General features: G+C 39.1%; 1 protein-coding gene across 5 annotated transcripts in view; it reads left to right on the top strand.

Moving 5' to 3' along the window:
- The window catches only part of BBOF1 (basal body orientation factor 1), a 41,411-nt gene that overhangs the window by 20,938 nt on the left and 6,087 nt on the right, over nucleotides 1-14,386 (top strand). Inside the window, exons 5-11 of one of the 5 annotated variants that reach the window (XM_078053928.1) lie at nucleotides 2,039-2,119; nucleotides 5,379-5,449; nucleotides 6,225-6,369; nucleotides 7,462-7,955; nucleotides 10,374-10,475; nucleotides 13,650-13,724; nucleotides 13,894-14,008. In XM_078053928.1, coding sequence (XP_077910054.1) covers nucleotides 2,039-2,119; nucleotides 5,379-5,449; nucleotides 6,225-6,369; nucleotides 7,462-7,955; nucleotides 10,374-10,475; nucleotides 13,650-13,724; nucleotides 13,894-14,008 — 1,083 coding nt within the window. Of the gene's footprint in view, nucleotides 1-2,038; nucleotides 2,120-5,378; nucleotides 5,450-6,224; nucleotides 6,370-7,461; nucleotides 7,956-10,373; nucleotides 10,476-13,649; nucleotides 13,725-13,893; nucleotides 14,079-14,386 lie in introns of those variants that run through there. The other 4 variants (XM_078053927.1, XM_078053929.1, XM_078053930.1 and 1 more) reach the window with 4 other exon arrangements.

Genomic DNA, 14,386 nt, shown 5'->3' on the forward strand with positions numbered 1-14,386 from the left:
TTAAAGATTTTATTTATTTGAGAGAGAGAGAACATGAGCAGTGGGGAGGGGCAGAGGGAGAGGGAGAAGCAGACTCCCCGCTGAGCAGGGAGCCTGATGTGGGACTCAATGTGGGACTCGATCCCAGGACCCTGAGACCATGACGTGAGCTGAAGGCAGATGCTTAACTAACTGAGCCACTCAGGTGCCCCTGGACTTCTTTCTAATTTTCCACTATTATACACCATGATGAACATCTAGTAACAATATTTTTCTACATCTGTAATTAGCATTTAGGGTAACTTCTTAGAGATGGAATTTTTTTTTTAAAGATTTTATTTATTTATTTGTCAGAGAGAGAGAGGCAGGCAGAGGTAGATACAGGCTCCCTGCTGAGCAAGGAGCCCGATGCGGGACTTGATTCCAGGACCCTGGGATCATGACCTGAGCAGAAGGCAGACGCTTAACCAACTGAGCCACCCAGGCATCCCAATTAGAGGTGGAATTTATAGGTTAAAGAACATAAACTTTTAAAGGCTTTTGATAGGCATTACCTAATTATCTTTTGAAAGATTTGTTAATTTATGGATTTTTGAGGGAGTCCAATGGCATATGAAAGGTCCATCCCTGCACATGCGAAGATTAGATAGACATTTCCATAAACTTGTATATTGACATTAATTTTCAGTCTTTAACGATGTAAGAGGCCATTTTTTAAAAAGTTGTATGAGAAATATAGGGAGAAAGAACATCTGAAAGACATCTTATGAAATGGAGATTTAATACAATTAGGACAGGAAAATTGTTAAGTATAAGGGAGGATGATAGTAGATATAATAATAACTAGGTTTTATATTAAACGGTTACTATTCTAGGTACTTTACATGTATTGTTTGTTATTTAATCCTTGCCACACCCTATGAGCTAGTTACTATTATTATTCTCTTTTTATTCCTGGGAACCTGAGACTTAGAGAAGTTAAGAGATTAGCCCAGAGTAAAACCCGTTGGCAAGTGAGAAAGGTCTGTCTCTTGCGGAAACCCCTCTCTGCTGCCTTTTTTACGGCATGAAGATTAGATTGAGTATGCTATTTCAGCCTGACTGATTGCCAGGAAATGTAGACTATAGAATCGTAGCTTTAAATTAGTTTACCTTTCTTTGCCTAGAAGAGTTTTATGTCCTTTTTATTCCATGTAAACATGTTTTGAGGACAGAAGGATCCATCTGTGGGAATCATAGGGAGATGTGTTTTAGATTAATACTAAGAAGAATTTTCTAAAAATGGGAACTATGAAATGCTAGTTTAATGAATTAATGAAGTTTGAATTAGTGATACTTCTGTCTGTAGCTATTTTTCTCATAGAAGGAATCCTATATCAAGTAGGAAATTGTATTTACTGTGACTCTTAAGATCCCTTTCTATTTTAAAATATTATTTTTTTAAAGTTTATTTATTTAAGTAATCTTTACACCCAACATGGGCTTGAACTCATGACCCCAAGATCAAGAGTTGCATGCTCCTCCAACTGGGCTAGCCAGGTGCCCCAATTCTAAAATATTATGATTCTATGAGTCCACATGATATTTGAAAAATATGATTATGAGAACAACTTGTCCTGGGAACTATTGTTCATGAACAGCTTTTTTAAAAATTCAATACTGATCTTGTAAGTCTGTAGAAAATTGGTTGGAAAGCTGGTGCTCACGGGCAGGGACATGGAATTTTTCTGTGTTCAGGATTAAGAAATAATGTATAACAGGGCGCCTGGGTGGCTCAGTTGGTTAAGCGACTGCCTTCGGCTCAGGTCATGATCCTGGAGTCCTGGGATCGGGTCCCGCATCGGGCTCCCTGCTCAGCGGGGGGTCTGCTTCTCCCTCTGACCCTCCTCCCTCTCATGCTCTCTGTCTCTCATTCTCTCTCTCGCAAATAAATAAAATCTTAAAAAAAAAAAGAAATAATGTATAACAGAAAATGTTTCTTTATTGAGAATTTTCCAGGAATGTGCCTCAATCACCCCCATTTCCTATTGATCTTTTGTTGTTGTTGTTTTAATTACAGTTGAAGGAGAATTTAAGGAACACAGAGCGGAAACATCAGGAGACTCTTAGAAGATTGGAGGGCAAGTTTTTTGAAGAAAAGGTACGACATTTTAGAGTTAATTAAGAAATATTTTGTTTTTAAAAAAGAAATATTTTGTTTACTAGAACGATATAAGTGTCTATATGCATATCAACCTTTCCTTTGGATCTTATTAGAGGTGGGTTTATCAAATCACAGCAGAAAAAAGAAAAAACAGAGAAAACAAAACTTGTTCAAGGTATCTCAATGTTTAGTCCTTTTTTCCCCTCCTAGAGATTCTTTTTTTTTTTTAAAGATTTTTTTAAAAATTTATTTATTTGACACACAGAGAGAGAGAGAGAGAGAGAGCACAAGCAGGGGGAGTAGCAGGCAGAGGGAGAGGGAGAAGCAGGCTCCCCGCTGAGCAAGGAGCCCAACACGGGGCTTGATCCCAAGACCCCGGGATCGTGACCTGAGCCGAAGTCAGACACTTAACCGACTGAGCCACTCAAGCGCACCTCTTTTTTTTTTTTTTAAAGATTTTATTTATTTATTTTTGAGAGAGAGAGAGGACAAACATGAGCGGGGGGGGGGGGGGAGAGGAAGGGGAATGGGCAGAGGCAGAGAGAGAAGCAAACTCCCCACTGAGCAGGGAGCCCAATGTGGGACTCAATCCCAGGACCCTGGGATCATGACCTGAGCCAAAGGCAGATGCTTAATGGACTGAGCCACCCAGGTGCCCCTAGTTAGAGATTCTTGAAATCCTCAAGAGGGATTGTCATCTTACCAAGGTTTCAGGACACACCCGCCTCAGCTTGGTGTTCCCCTGGTGGAAGAAGAGCGGCATGTACCACATTATATGGGGGGGGGATGGGATGGGAGCTGTCACTCTGGTACTCATGAAGGTATTTCCCTAGTCAAGCCAAGCTAAACTAAGGATGTTAATAAAAGGGGGCTCAAAAATGTTCCTTAGCATATCACAAACTTCCATGTTTCTCCAATTAACATTGGATGTCTCCAATGTTAATTCTCCAAATTGTGGGAAGTGCATTGGAACACTTCTCTTCTGCACAATCTTTTCAGAGGACCCATGGTTTTTCTTTAATTCTTCTAATTTTTCATTCTTAGGAAGAACTGAACAGATTTTTTTCAGAAATTGGTAGGGACGTAGCAGGTTGAGGGTGGGGCAAATAAGTACTCACATCAGGTTTAGATAAAGGATTTGCTTCAAAAAGTGGCTCTGGATTTCCAGTTTATGTAGTGAATAACCTAGGAGTGGGGCAGGACCCGCATCTTGGTGCTTTCCCCCTGAGCACTTCCTGGCACTGTTAGGAATGGAAGTCCTCAGAAATGGGCTGCTCTCAATTGCCTTTTCCTTCTATCCCACCCTAAGCTTGATCTCTTCCCTGCTAACTGTATTCTACAAACAAAGGTTAGGAGTGCTTGGTCCGTTTATAGAATACCTGACTGACAGTGCTTATATAAATAGGATTTTTCTGTCTGGAAGTAGGTGGCTGCTGGCCTTTCCTTCATAGTTGCAAGATGGTTAATGCAGCTCTAAGATTTGTCTGTGTTTAAGGCCAGAAGAACGGAGGCTCCAGCTGTGTCTGTCCTTTTTGATCTGCAAACCATAAAAGCTTTCCCAGAAGCTCTTAGCAGATTTCTTCTTACATCTATCTCATTGGCCAGAACCATGTTATATTGGATGCTGGGAAAGTGTGTTGTTTTTCTAGACCCTAATGGAAGCTAGGAAGGAAAAGGGAGGATGGGAATGAGTGTTGGGATGGCCAGCCTCAGCAGTAGCCATCTCACCATGTTAGGGACAAACTCCCTGGTTAGGTACGAACTCCTACGCTGGTGTGAACCCCAGTGCTGCTGGTTTATGGCAGTGGGCTTTCCAGTAAGCCTGTTTATTCATCTCATACCGTAGCATGCTCCACCTGGTCATCCTTTCTGTTCCTTGAACCACCAAGCCCTTTCCCAATGGCATATTTTTGTACTTTGCTGTTCCTTTCTAGAATGTTCTTCCTCCAGCTCTGGCTCTTCTCATTCTTTTTTTTTTTAAAGATTTTTATTTATTTATTTATTTGACAGAGAGAGACAGTGAGAGAGGGAACACAGGGGGAGGGAACACAAGCAGGGGGAGGGAACACAAGCAGGAGGGAATGGGAGAGGGTGAGGGAGAAGCAGGCTTCCCGCTGAGCAGAGAGCCTGATGTGAGGCTGGATCCCAGGACTCCAGATCATGACCTGAGCTGAAGGCAGACACTTAACAACTGAGCCACCCAGGCTCCCCTGGCTCTTCTCATTCTTCAGAGATCAAATGTCATTTCCTCAGAGATAGATTCCCTAAACCCCAATCTAAAAGAATCTCCCTCAATTACTGTGTCATTACTTCGCTTACTACATTGACAGCATTTATCACAGTCCATTAATTCTCTTACTTGTCACACTGCCTGCTATGAATGTCTGCTCTGCCATTTACTAGCTATCTAACTCTGCGCAAGTCACTAACCTCTCCTTCCCTCCATTTCCTCAGTCCTTGTTTTGGGGGATAATAATAGTGTCTGATTCTTAGGGTTGTTGTGAGAAGTAAATAATAAATATAAAGCTCTTAGAACCAGGCCTGGCACATAGTAAATGCTCAATGCATTTTAATTATTATTGTTGCTTGGATCTCACCTAAAATATAAGGTGAGACTTTATCTGTTTTTTCACCACAGAATCTCCAGCATCTAAAAAATCTGGGCCAATATTAGTGCTCAATAGGAGTGTGTTGCATAAGTAAATAAATGACTCTTGCCACTTTGTATTTAGCAGAAATTTCTCCCAGTTCTGGGAGAAATACTTTCCAATACTGATGTAGATTTTTTTTTTTGGTATTTTCATGTCATGTTCCTTCTTTAATGGGGAGACCTGGAGGTACCCTGAGGTTCCCGTGTTCACACTCTCCTCTTTGCTAGCTCCTCCACCAGTACTTGGAGCTCTTCACATCAGGTCATGTGACAGGAGTATTTTATTTGACATTATGAAATCAATACTTCACTTTTTGATGTGTAAATTTGTTAGAAATATAACTCTGTATTAAAATAGCCTCTTTTCGGGTGCCTGGGTGGCTCAGTTGGTTGAGCAACTGCCTTCAGCTCAGGTCATGATCCTGGAGTCCCGGGATCGAGTCCCGCATCAGGCTCCCTGCTCAGCAGGGAGTCTGCTTCTCCCTCTGACCCTCCCCCCTCTCATGTGCTCTCTCTCTCTCTCCTCTCATCCTCTCTCAGATAAATAAATAAAATCTTAAAAAAAAATAAAAATAAAAAAATAAAATAGCCTCTTTTCTTTTTTAGCACCGATTAGAACAAGAGGCTGAAAAGAAGATAATAATGCTGGCAGAGAGAGCTCACCATGAAGCTGTTGTGTAAGAGACTGCTGTCTCCTTTTCCTTTCTCATAGCCTCTCTGACCTCTTTGCTGGTGTTTTGTTACTATGTTGTCTTCCCCCTTCTCTCCCGGTTTGCTTTCTTCAAATACTTTTGTTTACTTTCCCTCACTGTTTCTTTCTCTTTGTGTCCTGGCTCCTTTCCCACCCACCCTTTCTGTACCAGGGTGGTGTAGAGGAAAGAACCCCAGCTTTCAATTTAGACTTTGGTTCCCAATATGTATACTTACTGACTGACTGACTGACTGTCAGAAGATTTCCTAAAGTTTTTGAAATTAAATTTCTTCACCTAAAAATGCAGATAATCATAGCAACTGTACAGAGTTGTCATGAGGTATGTTAGTGACAATAACAATTGTATTGTGTTAATAAATAAACTCCCAAGTCTCAGGCTTTAGTTCTTGCTCACTTAACAATCCAATATGAGTCTGATAGCTCTACTTGAGTGGTGATTCAGAAACCAGGGCTGCTTCCATCTTGGACTTCTTCACATCCAGTCATATGGACAGGAGAGAGCATGGGAAACTCCTGTCTGCTCTTAACTGCCTGGGACTGGAAGTAACACATAACTTTTCACTTTCCTGTTGATGAGAACTTAGTCACAAGATTCCCACCTAACTGTTGAGTACCCACCATTAACTAAATAAGTGGTGGGCATTATTTTTAATATTGGGGGATAAGGCAATCATTGTTTTAGTTTCATAATATCTAATACTTAGGCCTGTGTTTTGGGATCTTATATCTATCTATTTCAGGCAATTGAACAATGCTGGGAGAGCTGTTTTTAAAGAGAATGTTTATCTCCAGAAAGCTCTTGCATACCATCTGAAGGAAGCTGATGCTCTACAAAAAAACTCCCAGAAGTTGCAAGAGACTCAGACTTTCCTTTTACATCAAAAGGTTCCCACTCCATTTAGACTTCATTTCCTATCTTTCTGCTTTTTGTTTGTTTGTTTAAGGATTGTGTTGGCAAATATGAAAAATTGAGTATAATAAGGACAATGGGACCATATTTCTTCTGTCTGGGTAATGTACCTTTCTTATCTGAAAGGATTAATTACAAGAATGACATAAGAAGCATTCGACTTGGCTTTATAAAGAATGTATCACATAAATAACTCCTATCCTCTACTACCTTAGAATACTCATTTTACTTTGCTTAGCTAAGAGTCGGTCTCTGAATCACTTCGGAATAGGTTCAGCTGTAACAGCCCTGACGACAATGGCTTTACCATGTAAGGGTTTCTTCGCGCCCCTAAGGGAAGTCTGGAGGTTAGCAATCCAGAGCTAGAATGGTAGCGCCACAAAGCCAACAGGGCTGTTTCCTTAACTCTAGCAGTGTGTGGCTGACAGCCCCAAAGTCACCTCATGGCCCAAAGCAGCTGCTGAAACTCTAACCATTACTCAGACAGCAGGAAGGAAAAAGGACAAGGAGGAAAAAAGTATGCCCCTCCCTTTAGAGGTCTTCCTGGAAGTCCTGCACACACTTCTACTTACATTTCATTGACCAGAACTTAGCCACATGGCTTTGCTGAACTGCGAGGGGGACTGGGAATTTTCAGTTGGGCTTCCTGCTTTCCTGAATAAAATTAGAGTTTTATCACTAAGGAGGAAAGGGAAAATGAAAAAAAAAAAAAAGAAAAAGAAAAAGAAATAGGCAACTAGCCTATGGCCGATTTCCAGTATATAGTTGTTAATGTGTTACTGTATAGTCTTACTGATTTTGAAATTACCCTTTCCATAGTACAAAATATTTAAACTTTCAGAATTTTAAAGGAAGGACAGTTTCTTACTTAGCAAAAGTAGTGGCCTTCACAAGCCCAGAGAAGAACCCTCAGATGTTTTTTACTCTCCATACACAGAACACCAAATATCACCATCTCAACCTGGCATCAAATTTAAATCTCCTGAAGTAATGAAATTTAGTAAGGAACTTTTTAAGTTCTGAAATTGACTAAAAAAACCTCTCACCTCTCTCATCTTTGTTTTTAGGAGATCAATGATCTGTTGGTTAAGGAAAAGATTATGCAACTTACCCAGCAAAGATTGCAAATCCAAACTCTTCAGAAGAAGGTGGTAAACTTGGAGACTGCCCTGAGTTGTATGACCAGAGAGTTTGAGATTGAAGTTTGTAAAATGCAGCAACAGACAATGATAGAGAACAAAGCAGGGCGGGTTGAAATTGACAAGCTGCAGCAACTTCTCCAGATGAAGGACAGAGAACTGAATCGAGTAAAGAAGCTGGCCAAGAACATACTGGATGAGAGAACAGAAGTGGAAAGTTTCTTTTTAGATGCTCTACACCAAGTGAAGCAACAGATCCTATTTAGCAGGAAGCATTATAAACAGGTAGCTCAAGCTGCTTTCAATTTTAAAATGAGAGAGGCATGTGCAGGAAGAACAGAATATCCCAAAATCCGAACGTTTGATGGCAAAGAGCACAGCACCAATAGTGTGAATCAAGATCTTATGGAGGCTGAGAAATGGTACTAATCATGCCTTTAATATTTTATCTTTTGTGCTATTTTTGTGTCCTTTAGAGAAATAAGAACCCTCGGAGTTCAGTTTGCTAATATCTAAATATTGAATAGATTACTCACTAAGTTATTTGAGGACAGGAACTATCTTACTCATCTTTATAACCCCTATGCTTAGGACAGTGTGTGGGGCTTAGTAGGTATTCTTAGTATTCCCTTTCTTCATCACAGAGACTTCTTAAAGAGATTGATCATTTGTTCCATAGAATGTCATTGTAATATCTTTTAATGTGTTATTTTACTTTCTGTAAACTCATTATAAAGGTTTGATCAGATTCAGTTTAAACATTTTTGATAAGCATACTTTCACAAATATTTTGTAATGTTTCCTTTACTATTCTGAGATGAAATTCATAGGTAATAATATCTAACTAAACATATACTTTAAAAAACCAATATAACAGTTCATAATAATTCTTTATTGTACAGAACTGTCCCATGGATTGGAGGACATCCAGTAGTGGGTCCCCATCATTGTATTAACCAAAAGTCCCCCCAAGTTTCCAAAATATACTCCAGAGATCTACTGCCACTGTAATAAAGGTAGCAGGATGCTTGAGACAGTTGGAGACTGTATACAATGATTGCTTCCTGTTAGCATTTTTGTTTGTCAGTGCACTCTTAACCCATAAATTATAGTGCATTTTAAAGATTATTCTGAAAAAAAGTCTTTTTTTTTTTTTTTTTTTTTTAGATTTTATTTATTTGACAGAGAGAGCACAAGCAGAGGGAGAGAGAGAGAGGCAGGCTCCCTGCTGAGCAAGGAGATCCCAGGACCCTGGGATCATGACCCAGGCTGAAGGCAGCCGCTTAACCGACTGAGCCACCCAGGTGTCCCACTGAAAAAAAAGTCTTATATCCCAGGGCAATTAGGTTCTTCAAAGGCCTTAACTCAAGAAACTTAAAAGGACTCCCTACTACTATGTACTTAAACATCTTGTTAACAGTGCTTCCAAATGAGTTTTCTGCTTTGTTTTATAATGGACTAATTTGTAGGTTCTTTTAAATTATATAGCTGTTGGGAAGGTTGGACATGGTCAGTGGCTTCTGAAAGACAAGACTCTTCTTCAAAAATATCCATACTATGACTTTTAAAAACTTTTTGCCATATTCAGAAGTCTGTTACTTCTATTACCAAGAGGTTCACTGTAATTTCCTTTTTTTAAATTTAATATGTCAAGCAAGTTGAGTCCCTACCATACATAAGGCAGTTTCTTTTATATTTTTGTCTCCAAAGTGGTAAGTAAGTTTTCAGAGGGAGGTATATAAAATGATTCTCCACATTGTTATTGCAGAAACTGGGCTCTTCTTCTTCTGCCCTCTGTGTGACATTTTTGCTACTGAACAACTTCTCATCTTAACCTCAGTGTTCTATTGCCTGTACCAGCAGGGCAGAAATGGTGATTAAAATATTACATCATCTGCTTAAGAGGCAGATTGGGGAAGGAAAGTTGAAGTATACGGTGATCATAAGGCAAAACCTAAACTTTTATTTTTTTTAAGATTTTTTTTTTTTATTTGAGAGGGAGAGAGAGAGGGAGGGAGAGAGAGTGAGAGAAAGCACAAGATGGGGTAGGGTCAGAGGGAGAAGCAGACTCCCTGCCGAGCAGGGAGCCTGACGTGGGACTCGATCCTGGGACTCCGGGATCATGACCTGAGCTGAAGGCAGTCGCTTAACCAACTGAGCCACCAGGCGCCCAAAACCTAAACTTTTAAAGAAAACTACCGCAATTGACCTATGTGCAAAAACGTTTCTTCCATTGTACAACATCAGTATTCTCTACAGTGTCAGCCAGCTTTCATAAATAGCAAATAGACTACGAATCCTCTGGGAAAGTGATAGTGTAGATAAAGACCTGCCTGGAAAGCTTAGCTGCAGATTTATTTGGAGTTAAGAAAATAGGCTAGATAAGTTATGTGTTATTTTCTAAATGTACCTCTTATCACTCTGTTTTCACAGCAAAATATCTGATACAAAAAGATGTTAAAAGGAATTTAGCAATAATCTCACCTTGTAAATGTTCTTTGTTGTTGTATTGTTCCTTTTGTATTGCGATGCATGTTATATTACAACTTTCTAATTTGCTTACTGTTTGAGCACAAACCTTTTTCTTATTATAGTTTTTCTTATTTTTATCTTAATGACTACATAACATTTCAGAATGGCTAGCATATTGATATCCTTTTCAACTTTGTGATTTTGTAGCGGACACAGTTTGCTTTGTAGTCATTACATTTGGAAGCCTCTTAATATTCATTTATGGTTTGGAAATTTTCTCGTGTTTACATAGTTCATATTTTTTAAAAAGATGAGATGCTTACTTTGGCTATATTTTCGTTTCATTTTTTATCTTTGAAATTATTCAGGACCGATATTCAAGGAAATGTGGATATTGGAGATTTGACCTGGGAGCAGAAGGAGAAAGTCTTGAGATTGCTTTTTGCAAAAATGAATGGTTTTGTTCCTAGGTAACTCCTTATTTCTGTAGCAAAATACCAAATTGTTATCTAACCTAGAAACCATATAGGAACAATGAACTTATTCTCACTTAGGATTAGAGGAATGGGAAAGGACCAAATATCAAGTGGTCATACTGCTTAGCACCTGCCACTCACAGAGATGAAGAATGGGAGATGAATGAATAAGCACAAAAATGAAAGATGAGTTAGAATTAAAGGGGAGAGGAAAGAGACAGCTTAGATGTTGTAGGTAATGCTTGCTGAGAAGGTACAATGTTGCTAAGCTGAATGAATGGTCACCGAAGAGAAGCACAGTAATTGTTAGGATTTTATTGGTTTGCAAAGATAAGTAAATGATTTTAAAGCTGATTATTAATCAAGAGAATATCTAATACCAAGAAAAAGACCTAGAAAAGAAAACAGAAATCCACAGATATTCCAAGTCATTATTTTTAATGATTCATTTCACTCTCTTTCTCCTCTATGTTTTATCGGTGACTGTAACACTGGTAGTGAACTATAAAATGGCTATAATAAATCAACCACTTATTAATTGCTTACATGCTTGGTACTATGTTAGTTACTATGGGCATTCAAAAGAATTAAGAGACATTGCCCTTGATCTCAAAGAGTTTATAATCTAGTTGCCCAAACAAAACCAAACAGCAAAGAAAAAAGTTAGGTGGCACAATAAAGTATCATCGGAGTTCAGACAGTATGTCAGTGGCCTACAGTAGTCAGGAAGACTGAAAGAGTATGACTCTGCGGGGTGCTTTGCAGGAGAGAGTAGTAGACAGAGTGGGAAGGGTACATCAGTCAAGGGGCTTAATACACAGCCTAAGCAGAAGCCCAGAGGTAGGAATGGAGGTGGGGTGTTTGGGGGACATTGAGGAAACACTTCCCAGCTTGAAGAAATTTGATGGTACCTTAAAAGCCATGCAGAAAAACCCAAATCTTATGCCACTGTACATTCTAGAGTAGTGTAACACACTTTCCTTTTCTGCCTTGAAAGAATACAAGAGCAATAAGCCCTACTCTCATACTGTCTCACTGGAAGGGTTCCCAGGCCACTGTTCTCAGAGCTGATCTGAACCTGATGCAGTGACACGTAGGGTGGACCGCTGGACAGAAGTAGAGTTGGAAACCTGCAGAAGCTGTCATGCTCCTCTGGACGTGTGGCGCTGTGGGTATAGGCGGGAATGGAAGCCATCAGAGAAAAGGGACAAACCGAGACACTGAGGAAGGAGAAACAGGACTTGGTGATAAAAGACAAAAGGAATAAAGAAAGCAAAGTGTAAAAGTTTAAGGTGTTTGGCTTAGAAATGCAAGAATGGTGGTATGAAAGGCAAATGAAAAATCTGGAAAGCCAGCGTGAGGGAAATGTTTAAATTTTATTTAATCTGTCCATGAATTCATGTAGCATATACATATTGGGTACCTACTACTTATTGAGGATATAGTGTTGAGCAAATAAAGACATCATTCCTAATCTCAGAGAGTTCATAGTCTACGTGGAAGAAAAACATTATTCAAATCATCACACAAATATAAAAGTAGAACTATGACATTGGCTCAAAGGAGTGGTTTATAGCGGTAAGAGAGCCTAGATTAGGGGAATCTGACCTAACTGAGGAGTTCAGGAAAGTTTCTAAGGAAGTAAAAGCTTGAGCTGACCTCTAAAAGGTAAATAGGAGCAGAGGGTGGAGGAAAAAACATTCTGGGCAGAAGAAATAGCAAGGAGTTTTCAGTTTGAATTGGAGATGATGGCAATATATTGAAGTGAAAAATACTCAAGGCATTTGTAAATAGGGATTGGCGTACAGGTGAGCTTAGGGAGGGAGATTTGAGCATTTTTAGTGAAAACTGGTAGTTGAGTGTAGGAGAGTGTCTGAAGGTTAGAAGAGTAAAGGGCTGAGGCTAGGAATAACCACTAAAATAAACAGGAGAACAAGTAAGAGGACAACGAAAAGAGCAGAGTTTAAAGAATTACAGGGTAATGGAAAATGGAGGACTTTGAATGGCCTTTCCAAAGTTTTGTTTTTTTGTTTTTTATTAAGAGGTGGAGGCAGAATCCAGACCACAGGTACAGAATGTCTGTCTCATTGTAAGTAAACTTTTCTGTACCCCAAGAAACAACCAGTTCTAGTTCCATACTGTGTTGTTTTCAACACTGGAAAAACAAAGGAATTTGAGTAGAAATATTTCACACCAAAGCAATGAACTTAAATCTGGCCACAATGGAACAAGTCTAAGCCTGTTGGAATCTCATGCCAGAGTTGGATGAAGGGAAAAGATGGGAATAGAATAGTGAAATGTGAGGTGAAGATGAGTTTAATGAGAAAGCTCAAGCCAGAGGGGAGAGGAATTAGATGATGAATGTCAAGGCAAGGACAATAACTAGAAAGTTTATGAGTTCAGTTGATTATATGATTGTGACTCTAATAGTATGATATTTTTCTTCGTGCTTAAAACAAAGTCAAGGAGTATAACCAATAAACTGTACTCTTTAGTGCATCAGCAATCACTGTGGCTGTAACTCAGGTGCTAATAGTATCCAAAGTGCATTTTTTTATGCATCATTATTAGACTATTTAATATGGCCATATTTTGAATGGGTTTATCTTGCTTTCATATGTACCTAATTGAGGACCAGTTTTAGGAGTAGAATATGTGTCTTTATCTGCTGGCAAATCAACCTATTATACTTTGTATAATCCTGTTAAGCTCACTTTCCGTTAGAATATTGAATTAGTGATATGATTATTTCCTGTTCTTAAACCAGACTTTCCAGTGTAAAAGGAGAAATTTCATACGGGGTCTATCTCCATTGGGTAATTTTTCTATGTTCTGAGGTTCTTTTTGTGGGAAGGGAATTTTTCTGGCCATGTTTCTGATCAGTACTCTGGTTCAGTCTTAACCATCACCATTAATAGCTGTTATTATGTGTATCATCATCATGATCATCTCCATATTTCCATTGAAGTTCAACATTTCTCAACTTTAAGAGAAAATAAGTTTATATTAACTTGCCTAACATTATGCTGCCTCTATGTGTGTGTAAAGCTCAGTTTTGAAAATAAGCAGCTCATCCAACTGAAGCATTTCATTTAGCACTTTAAAAGTGTAGTTGAAATATGGGGCATGAGGAGACACTAACTCATTGTTAACTTTTACCTACCACAGGAAATATAGCCAGCATTCTAGGCCCCCAATTCCAGACCATGTTATTCCTGATGATGGAGAGACAAAGGAATTTGGGTAAGAGCTCTCTTGACAAAGCAATGACTGTGAGCCTGATCACAACGGCTGTGGGGACATTTTATATGTGCTAGAACTGAGTGGGAGTTACATGACAAGTCTATTGTTCTGAACCAAGTTCCATGTGTATGTGGTTGCTGACAGGTCTGTCATTTTGTTATTACTACAGGGATGACAGTAAGCTTCAAGATCAAACCTTCATCACTCAGCAAGTACCAATCTCAGACTCTTCTGGTGAAGTGATGATACCCAATATTCAGAAAGGATCACGAGAGTCTGACATAGTAAGGAGTCTGTAATCTAACCAAACAATACACATAGTAACTGATACTTTTCCCCATGCAACTTCTTAAGTCATAGTGCTTTTCTCTACTAGCCAAGAGCTCTCAGGGATCAGTGAAATGAGTAATAACACTAGTATGAGATCGTGGACATTTTTATAACATATCTACACTATGGCAGGCATATTATACTTAATGCAAATGCACATTTGTGCCTCTTTTAGTAAATGTGGAAAACCTTTCACAATTGCCTTGTGAAATATACAGGCTAGCCGAAGTATGTACCATCTTTTATGTGAGAATAAACATAATGACCACATAACTCTTGGCTTTGAACAGAGTTGGGAAGTCTGAGTCCCTACAAGCTAGGGACAAAGGTAT

The sequence above is a fragment of the Halichoerus grypus genome, chromosome 8 (assembly GCF_964656455.1).
Source record: "Halichoerus grypus chromosome 8, mHalGry1.hap1.1, whole genome shotgun sequence".
In the NCBI taxonomy this organism is placed as follows: domain Eukaryota; kingdom Metazoa; phylum Chordata; class Mammalia; order Carnivora; family Phocidae; genus Halichoerus; species Halichoerus grypus.